This window comes from Rhododendron vialii, chromosome 5a (assembly GCF_030253575.1).
Source record: "Rhododendron vialii isolate Sample 1 chromosome 5a, ASM3025357v1".
NCBI classification, from domain to species: domain Eukaryota; kingdom Viridiplantae; phylum Streptophyta; class Magnoliopsida; order Ericales; family Ericaceae; genus Rhododendron; species Rhododendron vialii.
Genome location: NC_080561.1, coordinates 31,029,617 through 31,052,262, shown reverse-complemented (window position 1 = coordinate 31,052,262; position 22,646 = coordinate 31,029,617). Strand labels below are relative to the sequence as shown.

The following is a 22,646-nucleotide window of genomic DNA, read 5'->3' as shown; positions in this document are numbered from 1 at the left end:
AGTATCTTTTTTCTTATACTTTAATAGTGGGTACCAAAAATAGAAGGCCTGCAGAAAATTTGCATACTTTAAGGGGCCTAAAGCAGCTGCACCTTGGACTTTACCATAGGGCCAACACGGAATTCATCACATGGATTAGTCAAATACCTTGCCCAGCCATGGTGAAAAACGGAGTGGCCATGTATGTAGTGGTTCAGAATGGTGAGATGTGATGAAAATAGCACTAAGAAGTCTTGATTGCCAAAGACTACCAGACGCATAATCATGGGATTGCCAACTTATACCATAGGGGACCCAAAGTGAAGTAGACTGTACTTTATTTTGGCATCAAACGCGCTAGGTTGGCATTGGTCAGAGTCTCTGTGGGAAGCATCGTCAATTGTGGAACTATCGTGATAGCTGGACATCGACAACTAGCATGCGTGGTTCTGACACCTATCCGTCTGATCAATTTATCGTTGGACTCGAATCCTTCATTTGATTTAGATGTGTTATGTGCCTCCCTGTGCGTAATAGGTCTTTGTAACAGTTGTATTAGTGATGCAGTAGTTTGTAATCATCATATTACCAATGAATTTCTTACCCTTCCACTAAAAAAAAAAAACATTTAATAACACTTGGTGGTTGTGGACTAGATAGGAGGACTATGCCTCGAGATCTTTCATCAAATTGAATTAATTCGCCTTTTTTACCATGATTACTTTCTCTAGCATTCTAGCAATATGCCAATAAAAAAACTATCAAGCAAAACGAAAAAATGTAATTAGATCAGTAATTCAAAGTAGTGGGAAAAAATAGAGTGCAATTTTGTTCACCCTCCTTAAAAGAGGGTACCCTCCTTTCTATTGGTTGAAATGATGTGGATCCCACCACAAAGTGATGCCATGCTTACCAAAATGTGTATTGCATGATAAACATGACATCACTTAGTGGTGGAATCCACACCATTTCAACCAATAGGAAGGAGGGTAATATTCACGCTCTTTAAGTGGAGACAAAACTCAACTCGAAAAGATAGACAAGAGCTTCAGCATATACCTTGCACTGTGAGGCGCCTTGCAAGCAAACCCAGAAGATTCACTTCTGTTACAGTTCCACCCATAAACCCGATAATAAAAAGCCTCCCATCCATATTTAGGCTGTCAATGTTCCGTTGAAAGTAGGGTCCTCCAATGTTATCCAGTATAACATCAACACCTGATGTCAGATGTTTCAACATTAAGTTTTCTAAACCAGCCAAAATATAAAGGTTACATATTGTATCCCAATGAATGGGTGTGATGCCAAAAAAGGTGATGTCTAACCTAGGTCACCCTGGAATGTGGTAAAACTGTACAAGGATCGGGAACAGAATTGAGGTATACTCGTACCTTGAATCAAGGTCCGATTACACCAAATCTTCTCTAAAGGGAACATTTTGGAAATCTCCATTTAAAAAAGCAATTCTAGGAGCACTATGACTACTTTTATTTTTTCACATTTGTCATCCGAAAGATCCACTTTCTTTAAATTCTCGTCAGTCGATCTTGAAATTTCTACACCCACAGGAAAAGTTTAAATTAAAGGAAAGAATTATGGAACTCTTTAGAATGCTAAAAAACAAAACTTTTTGGAACAGAAAGTGTTGTTGCAATCTGCAAATCGCCAGAGTATTACTAGCATTTTCAAGTAACATTAGTGTCTAATTTCTTTTTAGATTCCAAAACGAGCAGATTGGATGAACAAGTAAAATCAAAACAGCAGGTTGAAATAATCGTCATGCTATAGAGAATATACCTTTCCCTTGCGTTTCTTCCTTCACACGTGAAACAAAATCTTCACTCTTGTAGTTGATGCACACATCAGCTCCCAGATCCTTGCAAGCAGCTAATTTTTCTTCGCTTCCTGGTGAAATAGCTTTGTCAAAGATTAATGGAACCTCCAATAATGCTCACCCTCACACATATTATGAGATAAAAACGCGCTTACTAAACCTGCTATGACAAACACTTTGGCTCCTAGGTATTTCGCTATTTGGATCGCAAATGTACCAATTCCACTAGAGCCCCCATGTATCTGTCATAGAGTATAAGTATCTTTGTCAACAGCTTCAAGTTAGATTTCAGCATTAAGATTGGACAAGATTGTAATGACTAATGAATCGAGTAGACAGACAGCATATCCAAGCACCAAGATGAAGACCACTTTATGACTTTATAAAACAATTTTTTTTTTTCAGACCAACATACTATGATTCAACATCCCAATGTGGTCTTCATTTAAACAAAGTAAATTGTCCACTTATGGTTTCATTGTTTTCCTAGAGGTTACAAAATCAAGGGCGCATAACTCCATATATAAAGGCTTAAAAACATGAAAACCAGATAACAGTATGAGCAAGGCTTTCATTTTCTGACTTCTGCGACAAATTCAGCAATTCTAATCTTAATCATAAAGGGGTAACATTTCTGAGAAGAAATCAAACTTTCTAGCAGAACTTACATACACCATGATATTATCCATAAATATCCACAGTAAGTTCCTCAATATCAACCAATTCAAGTACGGTAGAATTTCATATTAAAAAAACAAGTACAGTAGAATTTCATGACCTTTCAGTATTTCTAAGCCAAACAACAAAGTGGTGAAAATTTGTGCTACTGAAAAAAACAGAAAGGGATGATAAATTACCAGGAATGTTTCTCCAGCAGATAGCCTGCTCATCATGAACACGGTTGACCAAACAGTGCACACCACTTCAGGGAAACTAGCAGCATCTTTTAGAGAAACACCAGCTGGAACAGGAAGAACTTGTCCAGTGGGTACAGCCACATTCTCAGCATACCCTCCTCCACTAAGAAGAGCACATACCTGCGAAACCTCTCTCTCATTTACTAAGAAAGCTTACGAACTTCTCCTTCCAACGGTAACAGGATATCGAAAGGATCAATAACCATCAAGGAGTACAAGAGGATATGCCAAACTCTATTTCATGGTTTTCTAGCTTACTTGATAGGAAGAGATAGATGTTTTATTGCATACGCTAAATGTAAATAGCCTCGACTCTACTATGCTTAGCTCGGCAAAATGGTTAATCATTCAGAAGTTTATAGAGGCTTGCTGGGGTTTGACACTTTGATAATAACATTCAAACTTGATTACAAGAAGTAACGAATCAAACCCATTTTCAAATAGATATTGAGTCACACATACTCCTACTATTTTTTTTTTTTTTTTTTAAAGTTTGCAGATAAGCACATTTAGATTGAACTATAATCAAACATCACATTAGACTGCATGCAATGGATGCTTACAAACCAACCCCCTCAACGATCCACATCACCACCCAAAAAGAAAAGAAAAGAAAAGTACAAAAGGAGAAAATCAGCAAAGATGAAGGAATTTGGTATGCACATTAACCCAACAAGTTGATGCAAAACATTCCCGCAACTAAACAATTATTGAGCAAAAGTGAATTGGCTTCTTCCCGTAAGTGAACCATGTTAAGCTCTTATGACTTATGATGAAATGACCCTGAAATTCATATTGTAATTTAGCAATGCGAGGGATACTGTATTTTGTACAGAAGCAAATACTGTACACTCGTGCAGTATTTTATTTGGTACTAAGTATCACATCTTTGTCCATTGTAAGTACCACTGTAGCATCCCCCACAAAGCTAACTGTATTTGATCTTTCAGTCTTGTTAGACCGTATTCAGATTGCAAAGTGATAAGTTTGAGACATCGCAATAACAAATAAGGTAAGGTTCAAAATGGCATTTTCTTCTCTTTTCCATATCTTTTCTGAGCATTCAAACATAGCAACAAAAACCAGACACAGCATAAAATCCCAATGTCCTACCCTAAGGGGTCAGTCTAGTGGTCAAGGCCTGGGACTTTGGGGGTTCCCGCAAGTGGGCAGTGGGGTTCATCCCAGATGTCGAGGTTCGTGTAAGCTTGCCCGGACACCGGCGTTATAAACAAACAAAAAATCCCAATTTCCTCACTACAACTAATCCTTCAATCAAAAACCCTAATTTGCTGTTCCTTCTAATCTCAATACCCATACACACAGCATAAAACAACCCATCAAATCTCTTCCCTAACACGAAAGAAACCTCCAAAATCAAAACGAGAGTTGAGCAGACCTGGTCACCGATTTTCCACCGAGTGACGTTCCTCCCGACGGCCTCGACAGTTCCAGACCATTCCAGACCCAGGATAAGGGTTAAGGGTTGCAGCCAAGCGAAGCCCACCTTGAGCTAGCCTCTTCTCCACAACAGCCAGCCGAGAGAGGAAGTAATCATCTGAATCGTAACAGCAAATGGAAAGTGGTAAGATACATAACTAAAAAAAAACTAATACAAGCCACGGAGTTCTTGAAACTCAACACGTAGGTCAGTGACGACATATTACATAACATAATCGCAAATTTGGAAGGCATTTTCATTAAAGCAGAATTACATGAATAGATTGGGAAGTCTGCTAACTAGGAGATGATGTTGACAGTCACACAGTGCAATTGGCCAATCGCTGTATGGTTCTCATCTCTTGCACGTTAACATGTGACATATTGTCAGTGATGAAAAGAAGGCAGTGTGTCTTTCTGTTTAATGAACTTATCATTCTCAAACATGTTGGGATACCTCCGTGAATCAAAATTCAAAAGCATAAGCTGCCTTAGAATACTTCTTGAACTATATCCCCTTTACAGCAAATTAATGGTGAGCAGAAGCTCCCAGAACAAAATCCATGGCTCCGTAAATTTCAATCATTGCATGTGAACAAAGCGAATCTACTGTCTTACTATCATATATCTTTTAAATCTAACATCAAACACAATGTGCAAGTCGCAATGTCCTCCATGAATCTAATAGGAGCATAGGTTGTATGATTAAAGCTAAAAGCACATTAAGAGGCCAAGTTTTTGTTTTAACGGTATAGAGAATCAATTATGTACCTTCTAAAGTGCTTCCTGGTGTGGCATTTCTGTAGGCAAACTTGCAGGCCAAATTAATGCTTTCAGATGCATATCTGCAAATAAAAGATTCATTACCGCCATAGAACCTAAGCCCAATTATACCTGGATATAGTTGCTTTTGAAGTTTTGAAAGATGAGTGCTTGTGAGGGGGGTAAAGAAAAGTTGCTTCTCGTATCAACCAATAGCTCGAGAGCATGGGGGTACTTATGGGTCTGGACACGCTGTCTGATCAAGTGAGCAACTCTCCCAAGGTAAGATGTCATTGGACCAACCATCCTGTTACACACAAACACACACACACACACACACACACACACACACACACACACACACACAGGGGAAGAAGTTGAATGGTATATAACACTCTTCAGGTCGGACTCATGCTGGAAAACACAACAAAATACTTCAAAGCAAAACTCAAATCAGCAGTCAAAAGATGAATTTCAGTTGTAGATAATCATTAGGTGTTTATTATTCGAGTTTGGGAAAAAAAATAGCTTCAAAAAATAAAGTGAAATGCAGGATGTATTAGGATCTCATATCCAATGGCTAATCTATAGAGGGGCAAGTGCAGGTAGCTGCCCCCACTAGCTTTTTCGAAAGTCACTTTTACCCCTTAAATTTTACCATTGCGATATATTAATCCTCAAATATTGCAAGCATGCTCCCTCCAAAGTTATCTTTAGTCTATAGCACTTTCTGAAGATTCAAGAAAGTTATTCTTAACTCAATCCCGGAGAATTTTATTCCACAAAAGGTGCTTTTGTTTAGGAAAAGGCCCAAAAAATCCATTTTGTTGTTGAGAAGCAAGGTAACCTATGAAGGATGATAATTGGATGGTTCAGCGTTGTGAAGAGTGACACGCCTTTGGCTGCATCGATGAAGGAAATACTGTGCGACCTATGAAAATGCGTCTGGGTCTACTGCAAAAGTGGGTAATATTGCCCCCATTGAAGTAAATTGCTGGCTCCACCACTGCTCATATCAGCAGTGAATCATTGAACACTTCATTCTTCAATGCAGCGAACTACTTTTCTGGGTGCTGGGTTAAAAGGGGGTATAGACTCTTCTGTGTACAAAAGTGCTCTTTAGTGGAAAACTTCTACGGCACAATTCTGGCTACTGTTAATCATGTTTCATTGTACTAATCAAACTTCTTCCTCAGTTTTAAAAAGAAGGTAGTTGCATTCTTAATTTTATTACAAGACAGGTGTTTGACGAATCTCTCCATCTGCTGATTTTCTCTCTAAATATTAGAAGGTGAGACTAGTGGGTAGGTAACCCAGAGTTTGAGATGGAGAAGGAGGGAGCTCCTGGATTAAGAGGTTTTTTCAAGCATAATTCTATGATTACATTTTCAAGGCGTTAATTGCTGGGGTTGACAGAAGTTCACTACGGACCCGTAGCAGAATTCTATTGCTGGTACAGGGAGTTGGTACAGATTTTCGGTAGAAGGGATCTGAAGCCCATAGGTACCCTTTGTCATGCAGTGATGCTACATACATGTATGCCCTCTAGTGGAAACTGTGCATTGGTAATCATGCAAGTATAATGACAATCATTGACAATGCAAGAAGAGCCCACCGTGATGTTCCTTTGAATAGTTTGTATCATCATTGAAAGATCTGAACCAATGTTATCAATCCCGTACCATACCGGCCGGTACGTACCGGATTTGAGAGAAACCGGTACCCTAACCCCCCAATACCGTTTCGGACCAGATACCGGTCGGTACCGCCCGATACCGGCCATCTCAGAAAATACCGGCCGGTACCGGAGTACCGGAAATTTCAGCCTAGATTTTGCAGATCTGGGTAATTTCGTAATAATATCTAAATGACGTCCTGAAACCGTAATTTCACCTCAAAACAACAACCCTAAAGCCTAAACAAGTATCACGCCTCAATCCTCAATTCCTCATCGATCTGGAATCTGGGCGACGGCGATCAGTGAATCTCACCCCGGCTCATCGATCAGGTCTCTCTCTCTCTCTCTCTCTCTCTCTCTCTCTCTCTCTCTCTCTCTCTCTCGATTGTAGGATGTTGATGTCCATTCTTCTAGTTTTTGTAAGTCGAAACTGATAAATTCAACTAGCATCAAAGATGTTCATAACGAGGGCATCTCGAGTAAAATTTTAACTTGCCGAACGCGAGTTTGCTCTTTTTCAGCCTTATATTGTAAATTTGTAAGGGGCAGTTGACGATTTTTGTGAGGCCAAAACATCAAGAATTTGTAAAAGACGTGAGCTTGAGTTGGCTGTTATGCTGTATATATTTTGTACCATTGGTGATTTGTCAATCTTTTAGTGTTTTATTGTTTTTGCTTGAGTTGAGTTGTTATTCGACAGAAGTAGATCACATAACTTGCTGATGTGTTTTTTTGCTTGAGTTGAGTTGTTATTTGACTGCCAGACAAATTAAAAAAAAAAGATCGCATTTTGTACACCAGTAGTTTAGATGAATTAGGAAATCCCTTTGTTTGTGGGCGCACATTTCAGATTACTTTAGGTTGGATCTGATGTTACAAGCTTTATTTTTTTATACTGTCTGTTAAGTAGTTCAATAACTTGGTATTATAGGAACAATGTCTTCTGGTCCATCAATGACAAGTGATCATGCTTCTAGTCATGCTCCATCAATGACTTCAGCTCCCGCAAAATCTGATGACCCTGCTTGGGCTTATGGTAAATTGGTTTTGGGTAAAAAGAATAATACCATTTGCCTCTTTTGTAATAAGCACCTTAAAGGTGGTGGAATTACACGATTAAAACAACATCTTGCCGGAGTGAAGGGAGAGGTGGAAGCTTGTAAAAATGTGCCGATGGATGTAAAATGGCAAATGAATCAAACGCTTGAAGGGTATAAGCAAGAGAAAGAAAGGAGGGAGAGAATTAGCAAAGCAGTTGGAGAAGGAGCTTCCTATCAAGCTTTGGATGAAGAGGAGGAGGAATCTTTACTTGATAGAAGAACGTCTGAAGATACATTGGGGACCAAAAAGAAAAGAAGTAAGACAATTGGTGGATTTTTTGCTCCAAGAACAATGCCGGGTGCCCAACCTTCTATAAAAAGTGCATTGTCATCTAAACAAACCATTGATGAAGCAAGAATGGCGGTTGCTCGATGGTGGTATGATGCTAACATTCCATTTAATGCGACTTTATCTCCATATTATCAACCGGCGATTGATGCAATGCTAGCTGTTGGACCGGGCTTCAAGGGTCCTTCATATCATGACTTGAGATGCCCTCTTTTGAACAATAGTGTTCGTGAAATTAGAGAGTATCTTCTTGAACTTAGAGAGGTTTGGGCAAATTATGGATGTTCAATTATGTCTGATGGATGGACAAGCCAAAATCAAACTCCGATTATAAATTTTCTTGTTTATCGTCCTAAAGGGACTATGTTTTTGAAGTCAATTGACACATCGGGGCTTGTTAAAGACGCAGACACACTGTTTGGTATTTTTTGTGAAATTGTTGAACTAGTGGGGCCAAGTAATGTTGTCCAGTTTGTTACGGATAATGAGGCTGCCTACAAAACGGCAGGAAAGAGGTTACAAGCACATTATGGATCCTTCTATTGGTCTCTTTGTGCGGCTCATTGCTTAGACTTGATGTTGGAGAATTTTGCAAAACCTCGACACTTTCCGCACATAGATGCTACCATCCAAAAGGCTAAAAAGGTAACTTTTAAGATGTTATGCATATTGTAAAGAGGTTACAAGCACATTATGGATCCTTCTATTGGTCTCTTTGTGCGGCTCATTGCTTGGACTTGATGTTGGAGAATTTTGCAAAACCTCAACACTTTCCACACATAGATGCTACCATCCAAAAGGCTAAAAAGGTAACTTTTAAGATGTTATGTATATTGTATAGTTAATATGCTATGAATATGAATCTTATCAATTGTGATTATAACTTTTGTAGGTAACTCGATACATCTACAATCATGCGTGGGTTCTCAACACAATGAGGAAAGACTTCACAAATGGTAGAGACTTGTGTCGTCCCGGCATCACAAGGTTTGCTACAAACTTTTTAAGCCTTCAATGCCTTCTAAATTTCAAAAAAGAGCTTAGACAAATGTTCACTAGTGACAAATGGCTTGGATCTCGATATGCTAATGTAATGTTGGGAAAGAAGTTGCTAAAATTCTTTTGGAGGATAGAGAATTTTGGTCTAATTGTCAACTTGTGGTGAAAGTTAGTGAACCTTTGGTGAGGGTTCTCCGTATAACTGATGGTGATGAAAAGCCTGTAATGGGGTACTTGTATGATGCAATGGATAAGGCAAAAGAGGCAATTAAAGTGAGGTTCAACAATAAGCTCTCTTTGTATGGCCCATACATTCGAGTAATTGATGCTAGATGGGATAGGCAACTTCACAGCCCTCTTCATGCTGCTGGTTGCTTTCTCAATCCTACAATATACTTTAAGCCTTCTTTCAAGAAGAAAAAGGAAGTTGATCGAGGAATGATTCAAGCTCTTACAGTCTTGGTGCCAGATGAGCATTTGCAAGACCAAATAAGTGCACAAATTGAGGAATACAAGCAGGCAACAGGCGACTTCAATATGCCACTTGCTATTCGTCAACGAGGGAAACTATCTCCAGGTAACCTTTTCTTTTTCAATATGCCTATTTTATCTTGAAAGTTGCTGAATTTTTATCTAGTAAATTGTTAAGTTTTCAATCTTTTAGTTTCATGGTGGGGGCAATTCAGAGGTTTAGTTCCAGAGTTACAAAGGTTTGCTATTCGAGTATTTAGCCAATGTTGCAGTGCAACTGGATGCGAAAGAAACTGGAGTACGTTTGAGTTTATCCATTCTAAGAAGCGGAATAGACTAGAGCACAAAAGACTCAATGATTTAGTTTATGTACGTTATAATTTAAAGCTTCGAGAAACGTAATTGTTTCAAAAGTTGTTACTTAATTTTTATTTAATATGCTTTCAAAATGGATTTTATAAATTGTGATAATTATTTTTGTAGGATTATTAGGCGAACAAAAGACACAATTGACCCAATTAGTCTTGAAAATATAGATGTGTTGGATGATTGGGTATGTGAAGAGCCTAGTCTACTTGACAAAGAGGATATTGCATGGGAGATTGTTGAACCACCATCTTTAGAGGCATTGACGTTAGATGAAGATGATCAGGAGCCTAACTTTGATGATGCTGCTGATGATTTTCCAAATGAGAACGAGAGCCAGTATGATTATTGGGATATTGGAGGACACAATGACCCTTATGTTTATGTTGAATGACAACCTATGTTTTTTTTAGATGTACTTCTTAAGTCCCTTTTGGTGAACTTTGCGTATGTTTTGCGATTATGGATATGTACTTGACATTGCGTATGTGTTTGCGGATGCTCTTGGAACTTGGAATTTGGAACTTTTTCTTATTAATTTGAAGTCACTTATGTGAATTTTGTTAGGTTAATATAGGTATTTTATGATAACTTGCATGGTATGGGGGATTTTTTTGAATTATAATTATTATATATATTGTAGTTGTGGTAAATCCGAAACGGTACCCGGTATTTGACCGGTACCGGTACATACCGTACCAGTAGGAAAACCAGTACCCCGGCCGGTACGGTATTCAGAACATTGATCTGAACCATAAACCATCTTCAAAGCAGATTCAATGATCATATTGTCCCATACCTGGATTTGCAAAAACTAAATCATTTAACGCATAAACATAAATAATCACAGTCCACCTTCCCCCGTTTATCCCCATAAAGAACAAATAAAGAGCCTATTGATGGTTTTGATTGGGATAGGGGCCTAAAAAGCATGACGTTCCCAGAAATATGAGTTCCAAAGAAAAAAGCTGAAACAGCAATAAAAACACCAAAATATAATGAATAAGATTAAAGGACAAACTTCAAGGACAAACAAATTGTAAATACGTACATGGTGTAAATTGGTCTTCCTCCGATACCAACGGACAGTGACGGTGTTCCCACCTTCATCTTCGGTGAAACCAACATGAAGAGGCTGTCATCATAGATCCAAAAAGCCAAGATTACATGTGCATTTCTCTAGTTCAATTTTTCCGAAGTAGTGTTTTGAATGAATTCAGACCTTCAGAGTTAGGCAAACGAAAACTAAATTTAAGGTGTATAGATGGGAAAAACATAGTAGCTTCAGCCCTAAACTAAATAAAGCTAATCATTCAGACATCAATGGTTTCATACTTATACTACAAAATGTTCTGCAATATGCCCCTGAAAAATAGATGCCAAAGAACGGCGTAGTCGTAGCCATAAAACACAGGTATTATTCACATTTTGAAATGATTAATAACTTTCTATGTAGCATTGCACATAATGCTGGGAGAGCATCAGATGAAGAAAACTGAAAATGCTTCAAATGATAGAAAGAAACTTCTCAAATAAACTGGTAATAGGACTTCATATTACCACCCAATTAACACAAAAGTAAGTCAGTGATCAATAGGGAAGACAACCCCCCAAGAAGTATTTATAGGATAAATAAGGTCTCGTCCTAAAAATCATGATGATTCCAATTTACAAGCTAGAAAAGGAAGATAAGTAGATTGAAGAAAAATTTAGTTGTTTCCATATATTTAGCCTCGGAAGTAGAAGGGAGAGCACACCTGATGGATATCCCCAATGAAATGTGATAAAAACATAAGTGCCTCTGTCAAGTTGTCTGTCAAAGAAAGAGAAATGAGTACCCCCATTATAGCCATGACAAAAACCTAGTAAAACAGAGAACTTACATTTACTTTCCATATTGGAGTCCTCGTAAGCTGACATAAGTTGCATAGTATAGTTGTTAATTGCTCCAGAGACGCATGGTTTTTTGTCCAGCTGAATTATGGCAGTCGCCCGTAAGAAGGGTAAGAGGATTGGCATTGTGTGAAATATCGTAACAATCAAATCACACACAACCACCCATGTATCAGAATATCTTTCCCAAACACAATGTCACATGGACTCGGAAAGGGGTGTCAAGTGGAGGTACATGTCTGAAGTGTTTGATCCATATAGCTTTCATTTCAAGGATACGTGACATGCCAAAGTGTTCATATTCCAACTTTTTTCTAATTGTTTAGGCTAAATGGTGTTACTTGTTACCTACAGGCTAGAGCATTTCATGCATAATATAGGAGTTCTATGCATACTTCAGGGTATATACGAATTATGAGAATTCTTGCTATATGAATGCCCAACTAAAGTGTTAGATACAGATCCCATATTCCTATCCTTGAATACTGAACAACCATAAGCAATGATGGAGCCAAGATTTAGTGTTAGTGGGGGGACCTTTTAAACACGCTTCAAAACCAAAAAGGATCTTAATAAGTAATACTAGAACAATAAAAAAAACTTTTATACTGATAATAATAAAAGGTTACCATAGTTATTAAGAAAGCTAGTCACATAAATTGTCAAAACAAACCGATTGCTTGAACTGTCTCATCGGATCAAGTTTAAGAGCACGTTGATATTTAGCAATCTTGCTCCAATTAGAAAGATTATCTGTTTTTCAAACACTATTCCTAAATCTCCAAATTCAAATTGTGTTGTGGGTTCTATCGAGAGAGAAACAAACAAGACTACTGTCAAAACTGTAAATAATTCCCAAAGTACAATGCATATATCCCATGGTTTAGAGCCACATTTGAATTTTGGAATTTCCAATTCCACCCGCAGCGGAAGCGCAACCAAAAATAAACACGCACAAAAGAGACACACAAGAGTTACGTGGTTTGGCCTCAATGCCTATTCCACAGGAGAGAGAACAATTTCCACTAATATTGTATGAGTACGATGGGATAAGAAATACCCCAACCCAAGCTCTCAAGCTCACTCATATTTTTATCACTCTCTCTCACTCGCACAATTTTCTCTCTACCAAAAACATCCACTAATAGTTTGGTTTTATTGACTCTTTTTCGCACACACTACACGGCCAAAACCCCTTAAATATGTAGGCATGACATGGCACTAATCGACAAGAACGAAAGAACACTTGAACTGCCGAGAAACTTCTGAAGGCCAAGCATCAAATGCACTTGAGGACTTTGGAACACACAGCCAGCATTTTACCCACTCAAGACTACTTCCAAAGACATTTGCTTCAGCCAATTAAAAACACAACTAACCATCACTTTTCCATTTTTCTTTCAATGCATTAAAACCACATGGGCAAAAACCCAACACATTGTGCATTAGAGAGTTTTAAATAGTAAGTGATGGCTGTTATTTGCATTAGACATCTCATTTAACCTGTGTAGAGGAATTGTCCTTTTTTAAAATAAAAATTTGAGAATGAAATGATATACAAAGGATATTAGGGTCATTAAAAAGAGAATAGTTATGAAAGACAACTTATAAGGCAAAATGCAAAGTTTAACTAATAAAAAAAGGAATTCAGTGGGGCATGAACACCCCACTAGGCCTACACTCCCTCCGCCACCAAACGGGAGCAAGTTACTAACGCCACTTAGTGTCCGAGGGTTGAGTGTCTGGCGACACAAGTTCTTTATATAGTCAAAAGAGTCCATGTAAGATAGCCCAAAGGTATGTAGCAACTCATATGTGATGAAGGGGGCAATTAATACAAGAATCTAAGTGATAAGCTGAACTTACGGCTGTAGTTATACTTACACCTGAAATCAGGGGTATCAACATAGTGTAAAGGTCCACTCCAGTGGTAGTGGAACCAAATCTCATCAGGCCACGAGCAACCAGAAGCAAGATCACCTTGAGCAGAATCAGGAAGCAATTCTTTCACCGCGACTGAAGCATCTTCAGAAAGATATTCCTAAAATACCCAATAAATGTTAGGAAAAATGTTCTGTTTTGTGTTTTACTTAGAGAAACTATGAATGAGCTTGCCATTATGGATCTCTTGATGGTTGGATAAAGCATATATGAAACCCCTTCCTACCCCATAATGAGCATACGTCCCGTTATTTTCCACTTAAATGGTAAGTGATTTGGATTTTGAACAAACAATTCATTTGGGTACTTCACAGAGAAATTGCTGTGCAAAGTAATTAATAAGACAACAATCACGATTACTTAAAGTCATGACTAATGAGTAATTGCTGATTATAACCCCGCAACACACAAGCATGTCTTAAAAGCCAAAAACCAATATAGTCAACATTTTCTTTATCCAGTTTCCCAAATTGATTGTACTCCTGCACTAAGGACCCGCAAATGATTGATTGAAAAGAAACTCTAGTTGTGTGAATATTACAAATCCTAGCAATAATCTGATCTCCGAAGTTTTTTTTAATTTGATTTTTAAGTTAAGTCGATCTCTGAAGTATTGAATTTAAGCATCACGTTAAAAGCCCCTTCCAGTGGATAACAAGTTTTATGCGAGTAGATAGCTAAATAGTTAATGGATTGCAAGAAGTCCAGAAAACTATTGCCCAACAAATCATAATTATGGTTTCTAAAAGTCAACTTTTGGTATTTCTTCGACATAGGACATGGAATATCACCCTCATTGCTGTGTTTGATTGACCTAATTAATAGTGAGGGCATACATATTCGCATAGACTATGTAATCTCGCTGAATTAAATGGGAGGGGATCAAAAGTGCCACACTGACGTATACACAATGCTTTGCAAGATTACCTGTATAAGAGATACGTAATCCCTTCTGAAAATTGGCATTCGAACACCAGAACTACATTTCTATGAGATTTGAAATCCAATCAGACGTCCCACGTCTAATCTAGCCAATGCAATAGGCACCAAGAGTTCTATGCAAAAGTGTACAAATAATATTCCTAGTGTTAACCACAAGGGTTTGATCGACTGGGCATGAGACAGAAACCAAAGGGCTTACCCCAAGAGGTCACAATGTCAAATCTCCCAAAGGCTAAACATTCCAAACTTGGCCCCATGGTGCTATTGTGATTTTGCCTTAAACTAAATAAACTGAATATTTCCTAGTTTGTTTGTTTCAATCAAAATTCCAAGTGTGATCAATGCAAACCAAACAAAAATAAAAACCCACAAAAATTGGCAACAATCTCGCAAATTTTACCTGGGCAATCTTGCATATAGTATAATGACCATCCTTTCCCCAACCCAGAATTCCTGGAATCAACTGCAGAAGAAGAATCGCCTTCCCACTCCACATGAACTCAGATCCACCCATAACTCTGCCAATTACAGGGGGAAAAAAGAAGAAAGAAGGGTAATGAAGTACATTCAGTTGCGTACAGGAATGCATATGGAGTATATTCTATAGGTAGATGGAGTTGGCGTGAAAATTAGACATACTACCTGGTAATCTGCTATTGGATGATCAACTGGGGAAGCAAGAAAACCCTAGGACTCTTTAACTGTAATTCGGAGAAATTTTTTAGTACCGGGTGGGCACCAGCCACGTGATGTCGAGCACCATCTCGGCCGTCCAAACGTGTTTGGAAGAATTTCTCCTCTCAGACTACATTAGTTGTACGAGAATGCTGATGATACCGTTGGTGTGGACCGTGTGGTTTACACTGTCACTTGTGGGGTATACTCGTGGTAATAGGATTGTGTGATCAGATTTTCCGGTCGTCGGATTTTGTGTGTTTTTCTTTTATGTTTTAAATTAAACGGTCGAAAAATTCATCAGGCACAGAGGCATAAGATCTTTCCTCTGTTACAGAGTGATTAGTGATTACAATGATGAAGTGAGGTAATCCCGTTTGGCCTAACATTTTTTTTATTCTTTTGTCTAACTACTCCATTCTTTTTGAAGTGAGGTAATCCTGTTTGGATTTTTCTCACTCAAGAAGTTGAGTATTTAAGAATAAGTTAAATTAACACCGAACATAAATAAATTAGTATTTAAAAACAAGTTAAATTAGTCCAAACTATAACCTAGTTACTTAAGCAAAGGATATTCTCTGAACAACAATATTAAAATAGTAGTAAACTGACAAGTGTTCTTTCTTAATTTCAATTAAGTCACGCTCATCTTTTGCAATTACTGGATAATTACTTCTTTTTTAAGATTGTATTAATAAACGTCCGGCGGCACTTACAAAACGGAGATCATTGCAAAGAACTTGAACAAAGTCAAACTAATCGTCTAACAAATACAAAACAAGTAAATTAGCAAATTCCCAGCAATGTTCACCACTCTAGGGGTACTCGTACTCATCCCCAATTCTCGGCCGAACATGGCCGTTTCGGGTATTTCTCAATGCCAAGTCCAAAGTGCATCTGGACTTGATTTAGGTCTCATCCGTTGCCAAGGCCTAGCTTACCCTTGCACCTAGCCTATCCCAGGCTTAGCTCGCAGCCAAGGCTTAAGTGTGCTCGGACTTTGTCGATTTTTGGCATTCCTTACTGCCAAGGCCTAAGCATACTCTTAGCCAATCCACTGTTGTGCCTAGGTCTATGTCATACCAAACTTATCTCAGGCTTTGCTCACATCAGAGTAATGTTCACTGCTCGGGCCTCAAACTTCTTCGTGCTTAGGCCTTTGTCTAACAATCTTCTCTTGTCATGATTCAAGCAATGTTCGCTGCTCGGGGCTCAAACCTCTTCACGTTCGGGTCTTAGTTTTGACATTCTTCGTTGTCATAGTTCAGGTTTATTCGTAACCTATTTTCAATTTAGCTCGTAGTGACCCAAGTTTTCGTGCTTGGTTGTTTTTACAATTCTAAGGCACTTATCTATGCCATTGTTTACGCTCAACAAAGCCAAATTCAACGAAGGTTTTTCGTACTATTACCGTTTGAGCCTATGCATGCTCGGCGAATCATCTAAGTTCATTCGCACTTAGGTAGCAGCCCAAGTGCATTCGTACTTGGCTTTTCTCAGCATTATTCGGTGCTATCGGACTGAGTGTATTCACACCATATCTCAACAAAGTGCAGATCATCTGCCGAGACTTAGAGCAAACAGTCGGAAGCTCTTGTAGTAACAACAGAAGATACCCCACTGTCAGTGCAGCACTTTGTGCAAAGAGATGCGCTTGGGGTTGGTCACCTTAGGGTTTAATTTTGTGTGTTTGTTGGTGCTTCAACTCTAGCTTTTGTGTTTCGTTTTGCTGCTGTTTGAACCTTTGATATTCCAGAGCAACAACAAAAAAATATTATGCATGCAATTAGCAGAACTAATACTTACAGACAGACATGCATACAATAATTACCTCAAATAACTGCAGAACAGGATGGGCGTTCATTATGCATTCACACAATACTTATAAAACAAAACAGTCAAACAAGTAGTGAAACTTGTACTTGCTAGAAACATATACTCCCTCCGTCCCAAATTGTTTGTACGGTCCGCAAAACAATAACTTAAAAATAATGAAATTTTTTAAAGAAAAAATTCAAACTTTTTTCACAAATTAATAGAACTCATTGATATCTAATAAGTTGTTAAAAAACTTTTGAATTTTTCTTGCAAAAATCGTATTATTTTTAAGACTATTTTTTGCGGACTGGACAAACATTTTGGGACGGAGGGAGTAATAAAAAATAGGTGAGCACAAAATGGATAGCCAATGTTGTCGATGAATATTCAAACAATAACATTACTGGAAAACCAATGCATTATCAAAGCCTTCGTAAGAATAAAGATACTTCTGAGTCAAATTATGCAAAAGTAGTAGAATGAGGCAAATAATTTAAATTGTAGTGGGGAGGTTAAACATGTGATCCCAGGTTCTTGCAATTTCAAATCATCAAGCCCTCCATGACAAGAAAAACACAATAACTTGGTAACTTTGTTGAAAGATACAAAGCCAGACTCAAGTGTTTGCAACAGAACATAACAGTACTTCCTCTAAAATTAGCCCAGGCATATCATAGAGGACACAAAATTCCACAATCTACTATATAAGAGATCTCACTGACCAACTTTGCAAATATCTTCGTATTCAACAGCCTGAAGCACCCTCCCGTCGTATATTCCTTTCTCAATCTGGACCTTGGCACAAAACTTGTCTGTATTCACTTCTAGCAAACGCGCCTTTGATCCACGGTAACCCCCATTAACTATCTTAACAAGCCCCCCAATTTGTGGAATCACTGTTTCAAGCTCTTCCTGATCAACCCGAAGAACATGCTTACTCTCAAGCATCTCAATCTCCCCAACATACTTATCCATCACCTTCAGAACAATGCCCTTTTGCTTATAATACCCCTTCTCGGCTAACTTCTTGCTCATGACCTTCACAATGATATCCTCACACAACCAGTAATCCTTCCTATTGCTCCGCTCCTTCGCCTTCTCTTGCTCTTTCATCAAATCATCCAATGCCGACCTACTCCCACCCCCACTTTTCACCGACTTTCCATTCTCTTTAACTTTCTCAATCTCTGGTTCTTCAAAAACCAATTTAGAACTCCCAACTTTCTCTTTGACAACGGTTTTACATGACGAAACCAAGCTAATCACAATCTTCTCACTATTCTCCGATTTCTCCAACGGCTTAAGCTCAGCCTCCAAAGGCTGAGCCGCCGCTGCCCCATTCGGAACCACCTGTTCCGCCCTTTCAATTTGCTTCCTAATTTCCCTCTCCTGCTTTTCCTCGTCAACTAAATCCGACCTAGCTCGCTTATTCTTCATCTTTTCCTTAAAAAGAGTTTCCGAATCCCTATCAATGTACGTAATAAACCACCCTTTGGGAGTCTCCTCCACCTTACACTTGCCCTCACGCCCCAAGTACTTAACAAACTCGGTCAGGGTCGCCCATTGGGTGGAATTCATGTGGACGTGGTGGCGGTCGGCGATGTACTCGTTGTAGACCACAGTGGCGGCAATGCGGCTGAAGCGGTGGCTGCGCTTCATGTGATCAAGGAAGGAGGTCTCGAACTCCTCAGAGTAGCCGTCGACGATCCGGTTAGGATTTTGGCCGAAGACCTCCATCTGGCGCTGATGGCCCTCGCTCATGCAGTGGCACTTGAAGCCGTTCTCGTCGCGACATTGTTTCTGGCACATCTGGCAGTACCAGCGGAGCTTTTGGAGACCTTTGGCCTTGATCCGGTTAGCGATAGCTTTCGGAGTTAGGAATTCGTTCTTCCCCATGAGAATTCGAAACAGGAATTACCTCTGCTTTGGATTGAATGATTTCAGGAGAAAAGAAAAGAAACTGAAGGAGAGGGGACTCTCTCAAAATGGTGAGAAACGGTTAGAGAAGGAGGGGGAGGGGGAGAATCAGGAATCCCTTAAAACCCCATTTCGTTTCTCACCAATATTGGTGAGATTCCGCAAGAAAGAGAGCTTCTTCCGATCTTACCACTGCGCCCCTCCCCTCGCAGCCACCGCACCACCACTGAGAGAGAGAGAGAGAGAGAGAGAGAGAGAGAGAGGACAAACCGGCGAGTCGGCGAGACGACAGGAGTAAGGATACGACGATCGGTTTCTTCTCCTTGATCGATGTACAGCTGCTTCCGATCTGGACTCTGGTTCTGATCGGGTCTGAGCGTTGAATCGGTGGGTGGCAACTTCTCCTGCATAAAGTTACTTTGGGAGTCAAATAGAATTTCAGGGATTGACTTTGAACACCCACCGAAACAATTTAGGGTTTTTTTTTTTCAATAAACTCAATTTAGGTTTTTTCCCAGCAACTCAGCAATTAGTTCAAGTATAGAGAGAGAGAGAGAGAGAGAGACCTTCGTGGTGGGGTAACGTCGGACTGCCCAGAAGCCGATTGTGGTGGTGGTCGCCGGCGGGGGGTAGCGCTGCCCTCGTCTGCGGTGACCAGGAGAATCAGCCCGAGATAGGGAGAGGGGATTTGAGAACAGAAGACTTGGGGTTGGGTACCGGTGGTGGAGGTGCGAAGCGTGGTCACCGGTGGAGGTGGAAGCGTCGTCGCCGGTGATGGTGGTGGTGGGAGCAACCCTCTGTCGATTCTCTTCTCATCGTGAATGTGGGGATGGAAGCAAAAGGGCGTTCGTATCAGGAGTTGGAGGGGGCTTTTTTTTTTTTATAATCAAAACGACGTCGTTTTGATGACGTCAGCACGTTGTTCAACAACTCTTTAACGTTATTTATTAGGCTACTTCAGGATCAAAAACTTAATTACAGTATATAGTACTGTACTTGGCTTCTTCTAAATACACTGTTAAATTTATCCATGTTTATCCCGAAATATAAGCACTAAACATGTTTTAAAAAGTTGATTACGGCATGGTTTGGCTTAAAAAGTCACCTGGTTTAATTTTTTCCTATATTCAAATAGTTTTCACTTACAAGGCCACTTGTTTTGGCTTAAAATTTTCGTGAATTATTGATTCGTTTCGACGAGAGAAATAAAAAAGATAAAATAATTATGACGCCCTAATTTTTTGGAATACGTATTATTTATAACTATTTTATTCAAACTTTAACATTTAATAAATAAAAGTAGAATAATAAGTCATTACATTCCAAATTATTCTCAAATCAATATTACATTTATTTAAGGATAGAGAGGGGTGCTATGGGAAATTTCTACTCCTCATGGTGATTGTCTTCTTCAGTGATATTCTGCTTAGCTCCATACTACTCCAAATTATAGTACGTCTCATGTTCGCCTTCTCACTCTGGCATAAGATGCCGGGGCCACAAAAGTAACACCGTGAGCTTTTAAGCTTAGTAACTAACTCTTACTCCTATGTCCCATACTTTAGCAAAATTGTCAAGTACTTTACAAGACATCATGCAGAACTTTTAATAAAATCAACTATTAAAGATATCGTATGAGTGAAAGTGTCAAGTGTCAAATTCGTAATAGTGTATTGTATCTCGTGTCAAAATATCAATTTCTCTTATTTTCCACTCTTTTCCTTTAGCACTGGTTCCGTTTACTCCTTCTTTCAGAAATGACGGTCGACCATGCAATTACAAACTCTGGTTCCGCCGTTCCGGTCTCCCAGGTTTACTCATACATTCCCAAATACTGGTTCCGCCGTTCCGGTCTCACAGGTTTACTCACACAGACCCAAACTCTGGTTCCGCCGTTCCGCTCTCCCAGGTTTACACATGTCAAAAATTCTCTTTTTCTCTTTTTGTTTTTAAATAACGTTTTCTCATTTCTCGTATACATGTATATTCTCTCGCGAACATATTATTCTCTCAAAGCTTTCCAAAAATCATGCATTAAAATAAACATCTAAAATTATACTTTTCTATTCATAACAGTGCATGAACAAATTTCGAGAACTTCTCATTCTTTTTTTTGGTCAAACGGAAATTCATGCATTAAAAGGAGGCGACCATAAGCGTCATCAGCCGGAAGTTCGGCATACAAAGATCATAAGGCGACAAAAAGGCTACAAAGCCGTAGACCTAAGTCCGGAGATGGCCAACACCAATGGCGTCCGCCAGGGCGAATTCCCTAGCTGCAAAAGGAATGGAGCTAGTTACAATCAAATCATCTTCTTGTTGCGAGCCAAGTCTTGCAAGACAGACTGCAGTCTGATTTGCTTGTCGGTAGACGTGAGTTATGATTGAATTTGTTCCACCAACAAGTCTTCTCACTTCCTCAATAATGTGGCGTTGTGGGTGATCAGGCGGAGGTCCCTCATTGCAGAAGTTAACTTCCACACTTGAATCGGACTCGAGGATGACACTTGATATTCCTTTCTCGAAGATGACAGTGAGACCTCTATAGATAGCCCATATTTTAACTTCCAAGCTGCTGGTGCTTGTAGCTTTCCCATAATAGCCGAGCACCCATTTTCCCGAGCTGTCTCTAAGAACTCCTCCATATCCAGCCTTATTGGTGGATTCATAGAAGCAACCATCGGTGTTCAGCTTGAGCTTTCCTGGAGATGGTAACATCCAACAAATCAGAACTCCATGTTGCGTATCATTGGTTTGTGGGGCCTTGAAAGCTGAAAAAAAATTCTTTGCATAGATGTTGACATTCCTTAGACACACGGTTGAGATTGTTTCAACATTATCAAAGCTCTTCCTGTTACGAGCTTTCCATAATTGCCAAAGTGAAACAATAAAAACCACGTTCCAAGGTATGTTTATATCTAAGACATAAGGAGTTTTAATTTTAGAGTTTGAGGTGATCCAGTCAAGAACTGGTGAATTCAAGCTCCCACTTAACCAATGATTACTACGGATACAAATCCAAAACTCTTTAGCTTTAGGACAAATGCGAAAGAGATGATTAATATCTTCGGGATTCTCATCACATTTAGGGCAATAGTCAATGGGAATTATGCCCCTTCGAGCTCTTAGGGCATTATTAAGAAGACTATTATGAAGCAAAATCCACAAGAAAAACTTCAGTTTTGATGGAACTTTTAACTTCCAGATCCAATTCCAGTTAACAGGAGAACCAACATCAAGATTAACAATGTTGTAACCAGCAGCTACAGAAAAATTGCCATTGGATGAACCCATCCATGATGGATAATCAGAGCATGTGGCAAACAGAGGTAGGTTAATAGAAGCAATATCATTCAAAGTATTAGCATCAACAATATGGGATATAGAAAAGAGGTTCCAGGCACCATAGTCATTTATAATAGAATTCAGTTTAGTATTCAAAAAACCATGATTACCAGGGAATTTTTTGATAAGGGGACGATCTCCATACCACCAATCCAACCAGAGGTCAATATGCTGACCATCTCCAATAACCTATTTGGTACCCTTTTCCAAAACATTTCTAGCCTTCATGGTACTCTGCCAAACAAAAGATGCAGGTTTCTTTCCTGTCCATGAAAGTAAG

The 22,646-nt window shown here is 39.1% G+C and overlaps 3 protein-coding genes across 4 annotated transcripts in view; all 3 read right to left on the bottom strand.

Moving 5' to 3' along the window:
* The window catches only part of LOC131325252 (endonuclease 4-like), a 92,082-nt gene extending 78,511 nt beyond the window's left edge, over nucleotides 1-13,571 (bottom strand). The window contains exons 1-7 of the mRNA XM_058357407.1: nucleotides 11,719-13,571; nucleotides 11,593-11,648; nucleotides 10,887-10,970; nucleotides 5,172-5,239; nucleotides 4,942-5,015; nucleotides 4,130-4,288; nucleotides 2,671-2,850 (exon numbers count right to left, since the gene is read on the bottom strand). Of these exons, the coding sequence (XP_058213390.1) occupies nucleotides 4,134-4,288; nucleotides 4,942-5,015; nucleotides 5,172-5,239; nucleotides 10,887-10,970; nucleotides 11,593-11,648; nucleotides 11,719-11,854 (573 nt within the window). The 5' untranslated portion in view covers nucleotides 11,855-13,571 and the 3' untranslated portion in view covers nucleotides 2,671-2,850; nucleotides 4,130-4,133. The remainder of the gene's footprint in view (nucleotides 1-2,670; nucleotides 2,851-4,129; nucleotides 4,289-4,941; nucleotides 5,016-5,171; nucleotides 5,240-10,886; nucleotides 10,971-11,592; nucleotides 11,649-11,718) is intronic.
* Nucleotides 1,028-3,319, bottom strand: LOC131327812 (uncharacterized). Its single transcript, XM_058360943.1, has 6 exons — nucleotides 3,302-3,319; nucleotides 2,671-2,850; nucleotides 1,974-2,055; nucleotides 1,777-1,884; nucleotides 1,479-1,535; nucleotides 1,028-1,197 (listed from the first exon to the last, which is right to left on the bottom strand). Exons 1-6 carry the CDS (start codon nucleotides 3,317-3,319, stop codon nucleotides 1,028-1,030), a joined length of 615 nt encoding a protein of 204 aa, XP_058216926.1.
* Nucleotides 13,572-13,628: 57 nt separating the features above from the next.
* LOC131325246 (KIN17-like protein) lies at nucleotides 13,629-19,894 on the bottom strand. Of its 2 annotated transcripts, XM_058357394.1 has the most exons (5): nucleotides 19,588-19,893; nucleotides 19,292-19,425; nucleotides 17,827-19,024; nucleotides 15,012-15,129; nucleotides 13,629-13,769 (listed from the first exon to the last, which is right to left on the bottom strand). In XM_058357394.1, exons 3-4 carry the CDS (start codon nucleotides 18,998-19,000, stop codon nucleotides 15,071-15,073), a joined length of 1,233 nt encoding a protein of 410 aa, XP_058213377.1. In that variant the 5' UTR covers nucleotides 19,001-19,024; nucleotides 19,292-19,425; nucleotides 19,588-19,893; the 3' UTR covers nucleotides 13,629-13,769; nucleotides 15,012-15,070. The 2 variants fall into 2 exon arrangements, with proteins under 2 accessions (XP_058213377.1, XP_058213378.1); XM_058357395.1 differs by lacking the exon at nucleotides 13,629-13,769 and adding an exon at nucleotides 13,776-14,151 and having other exon boundaries at nucleotides 17,827-19,425; nucleotides 19,588-19,894.
* Nucleotides 19,895-22,646: the final 2,752 nt, after the last annotated feature.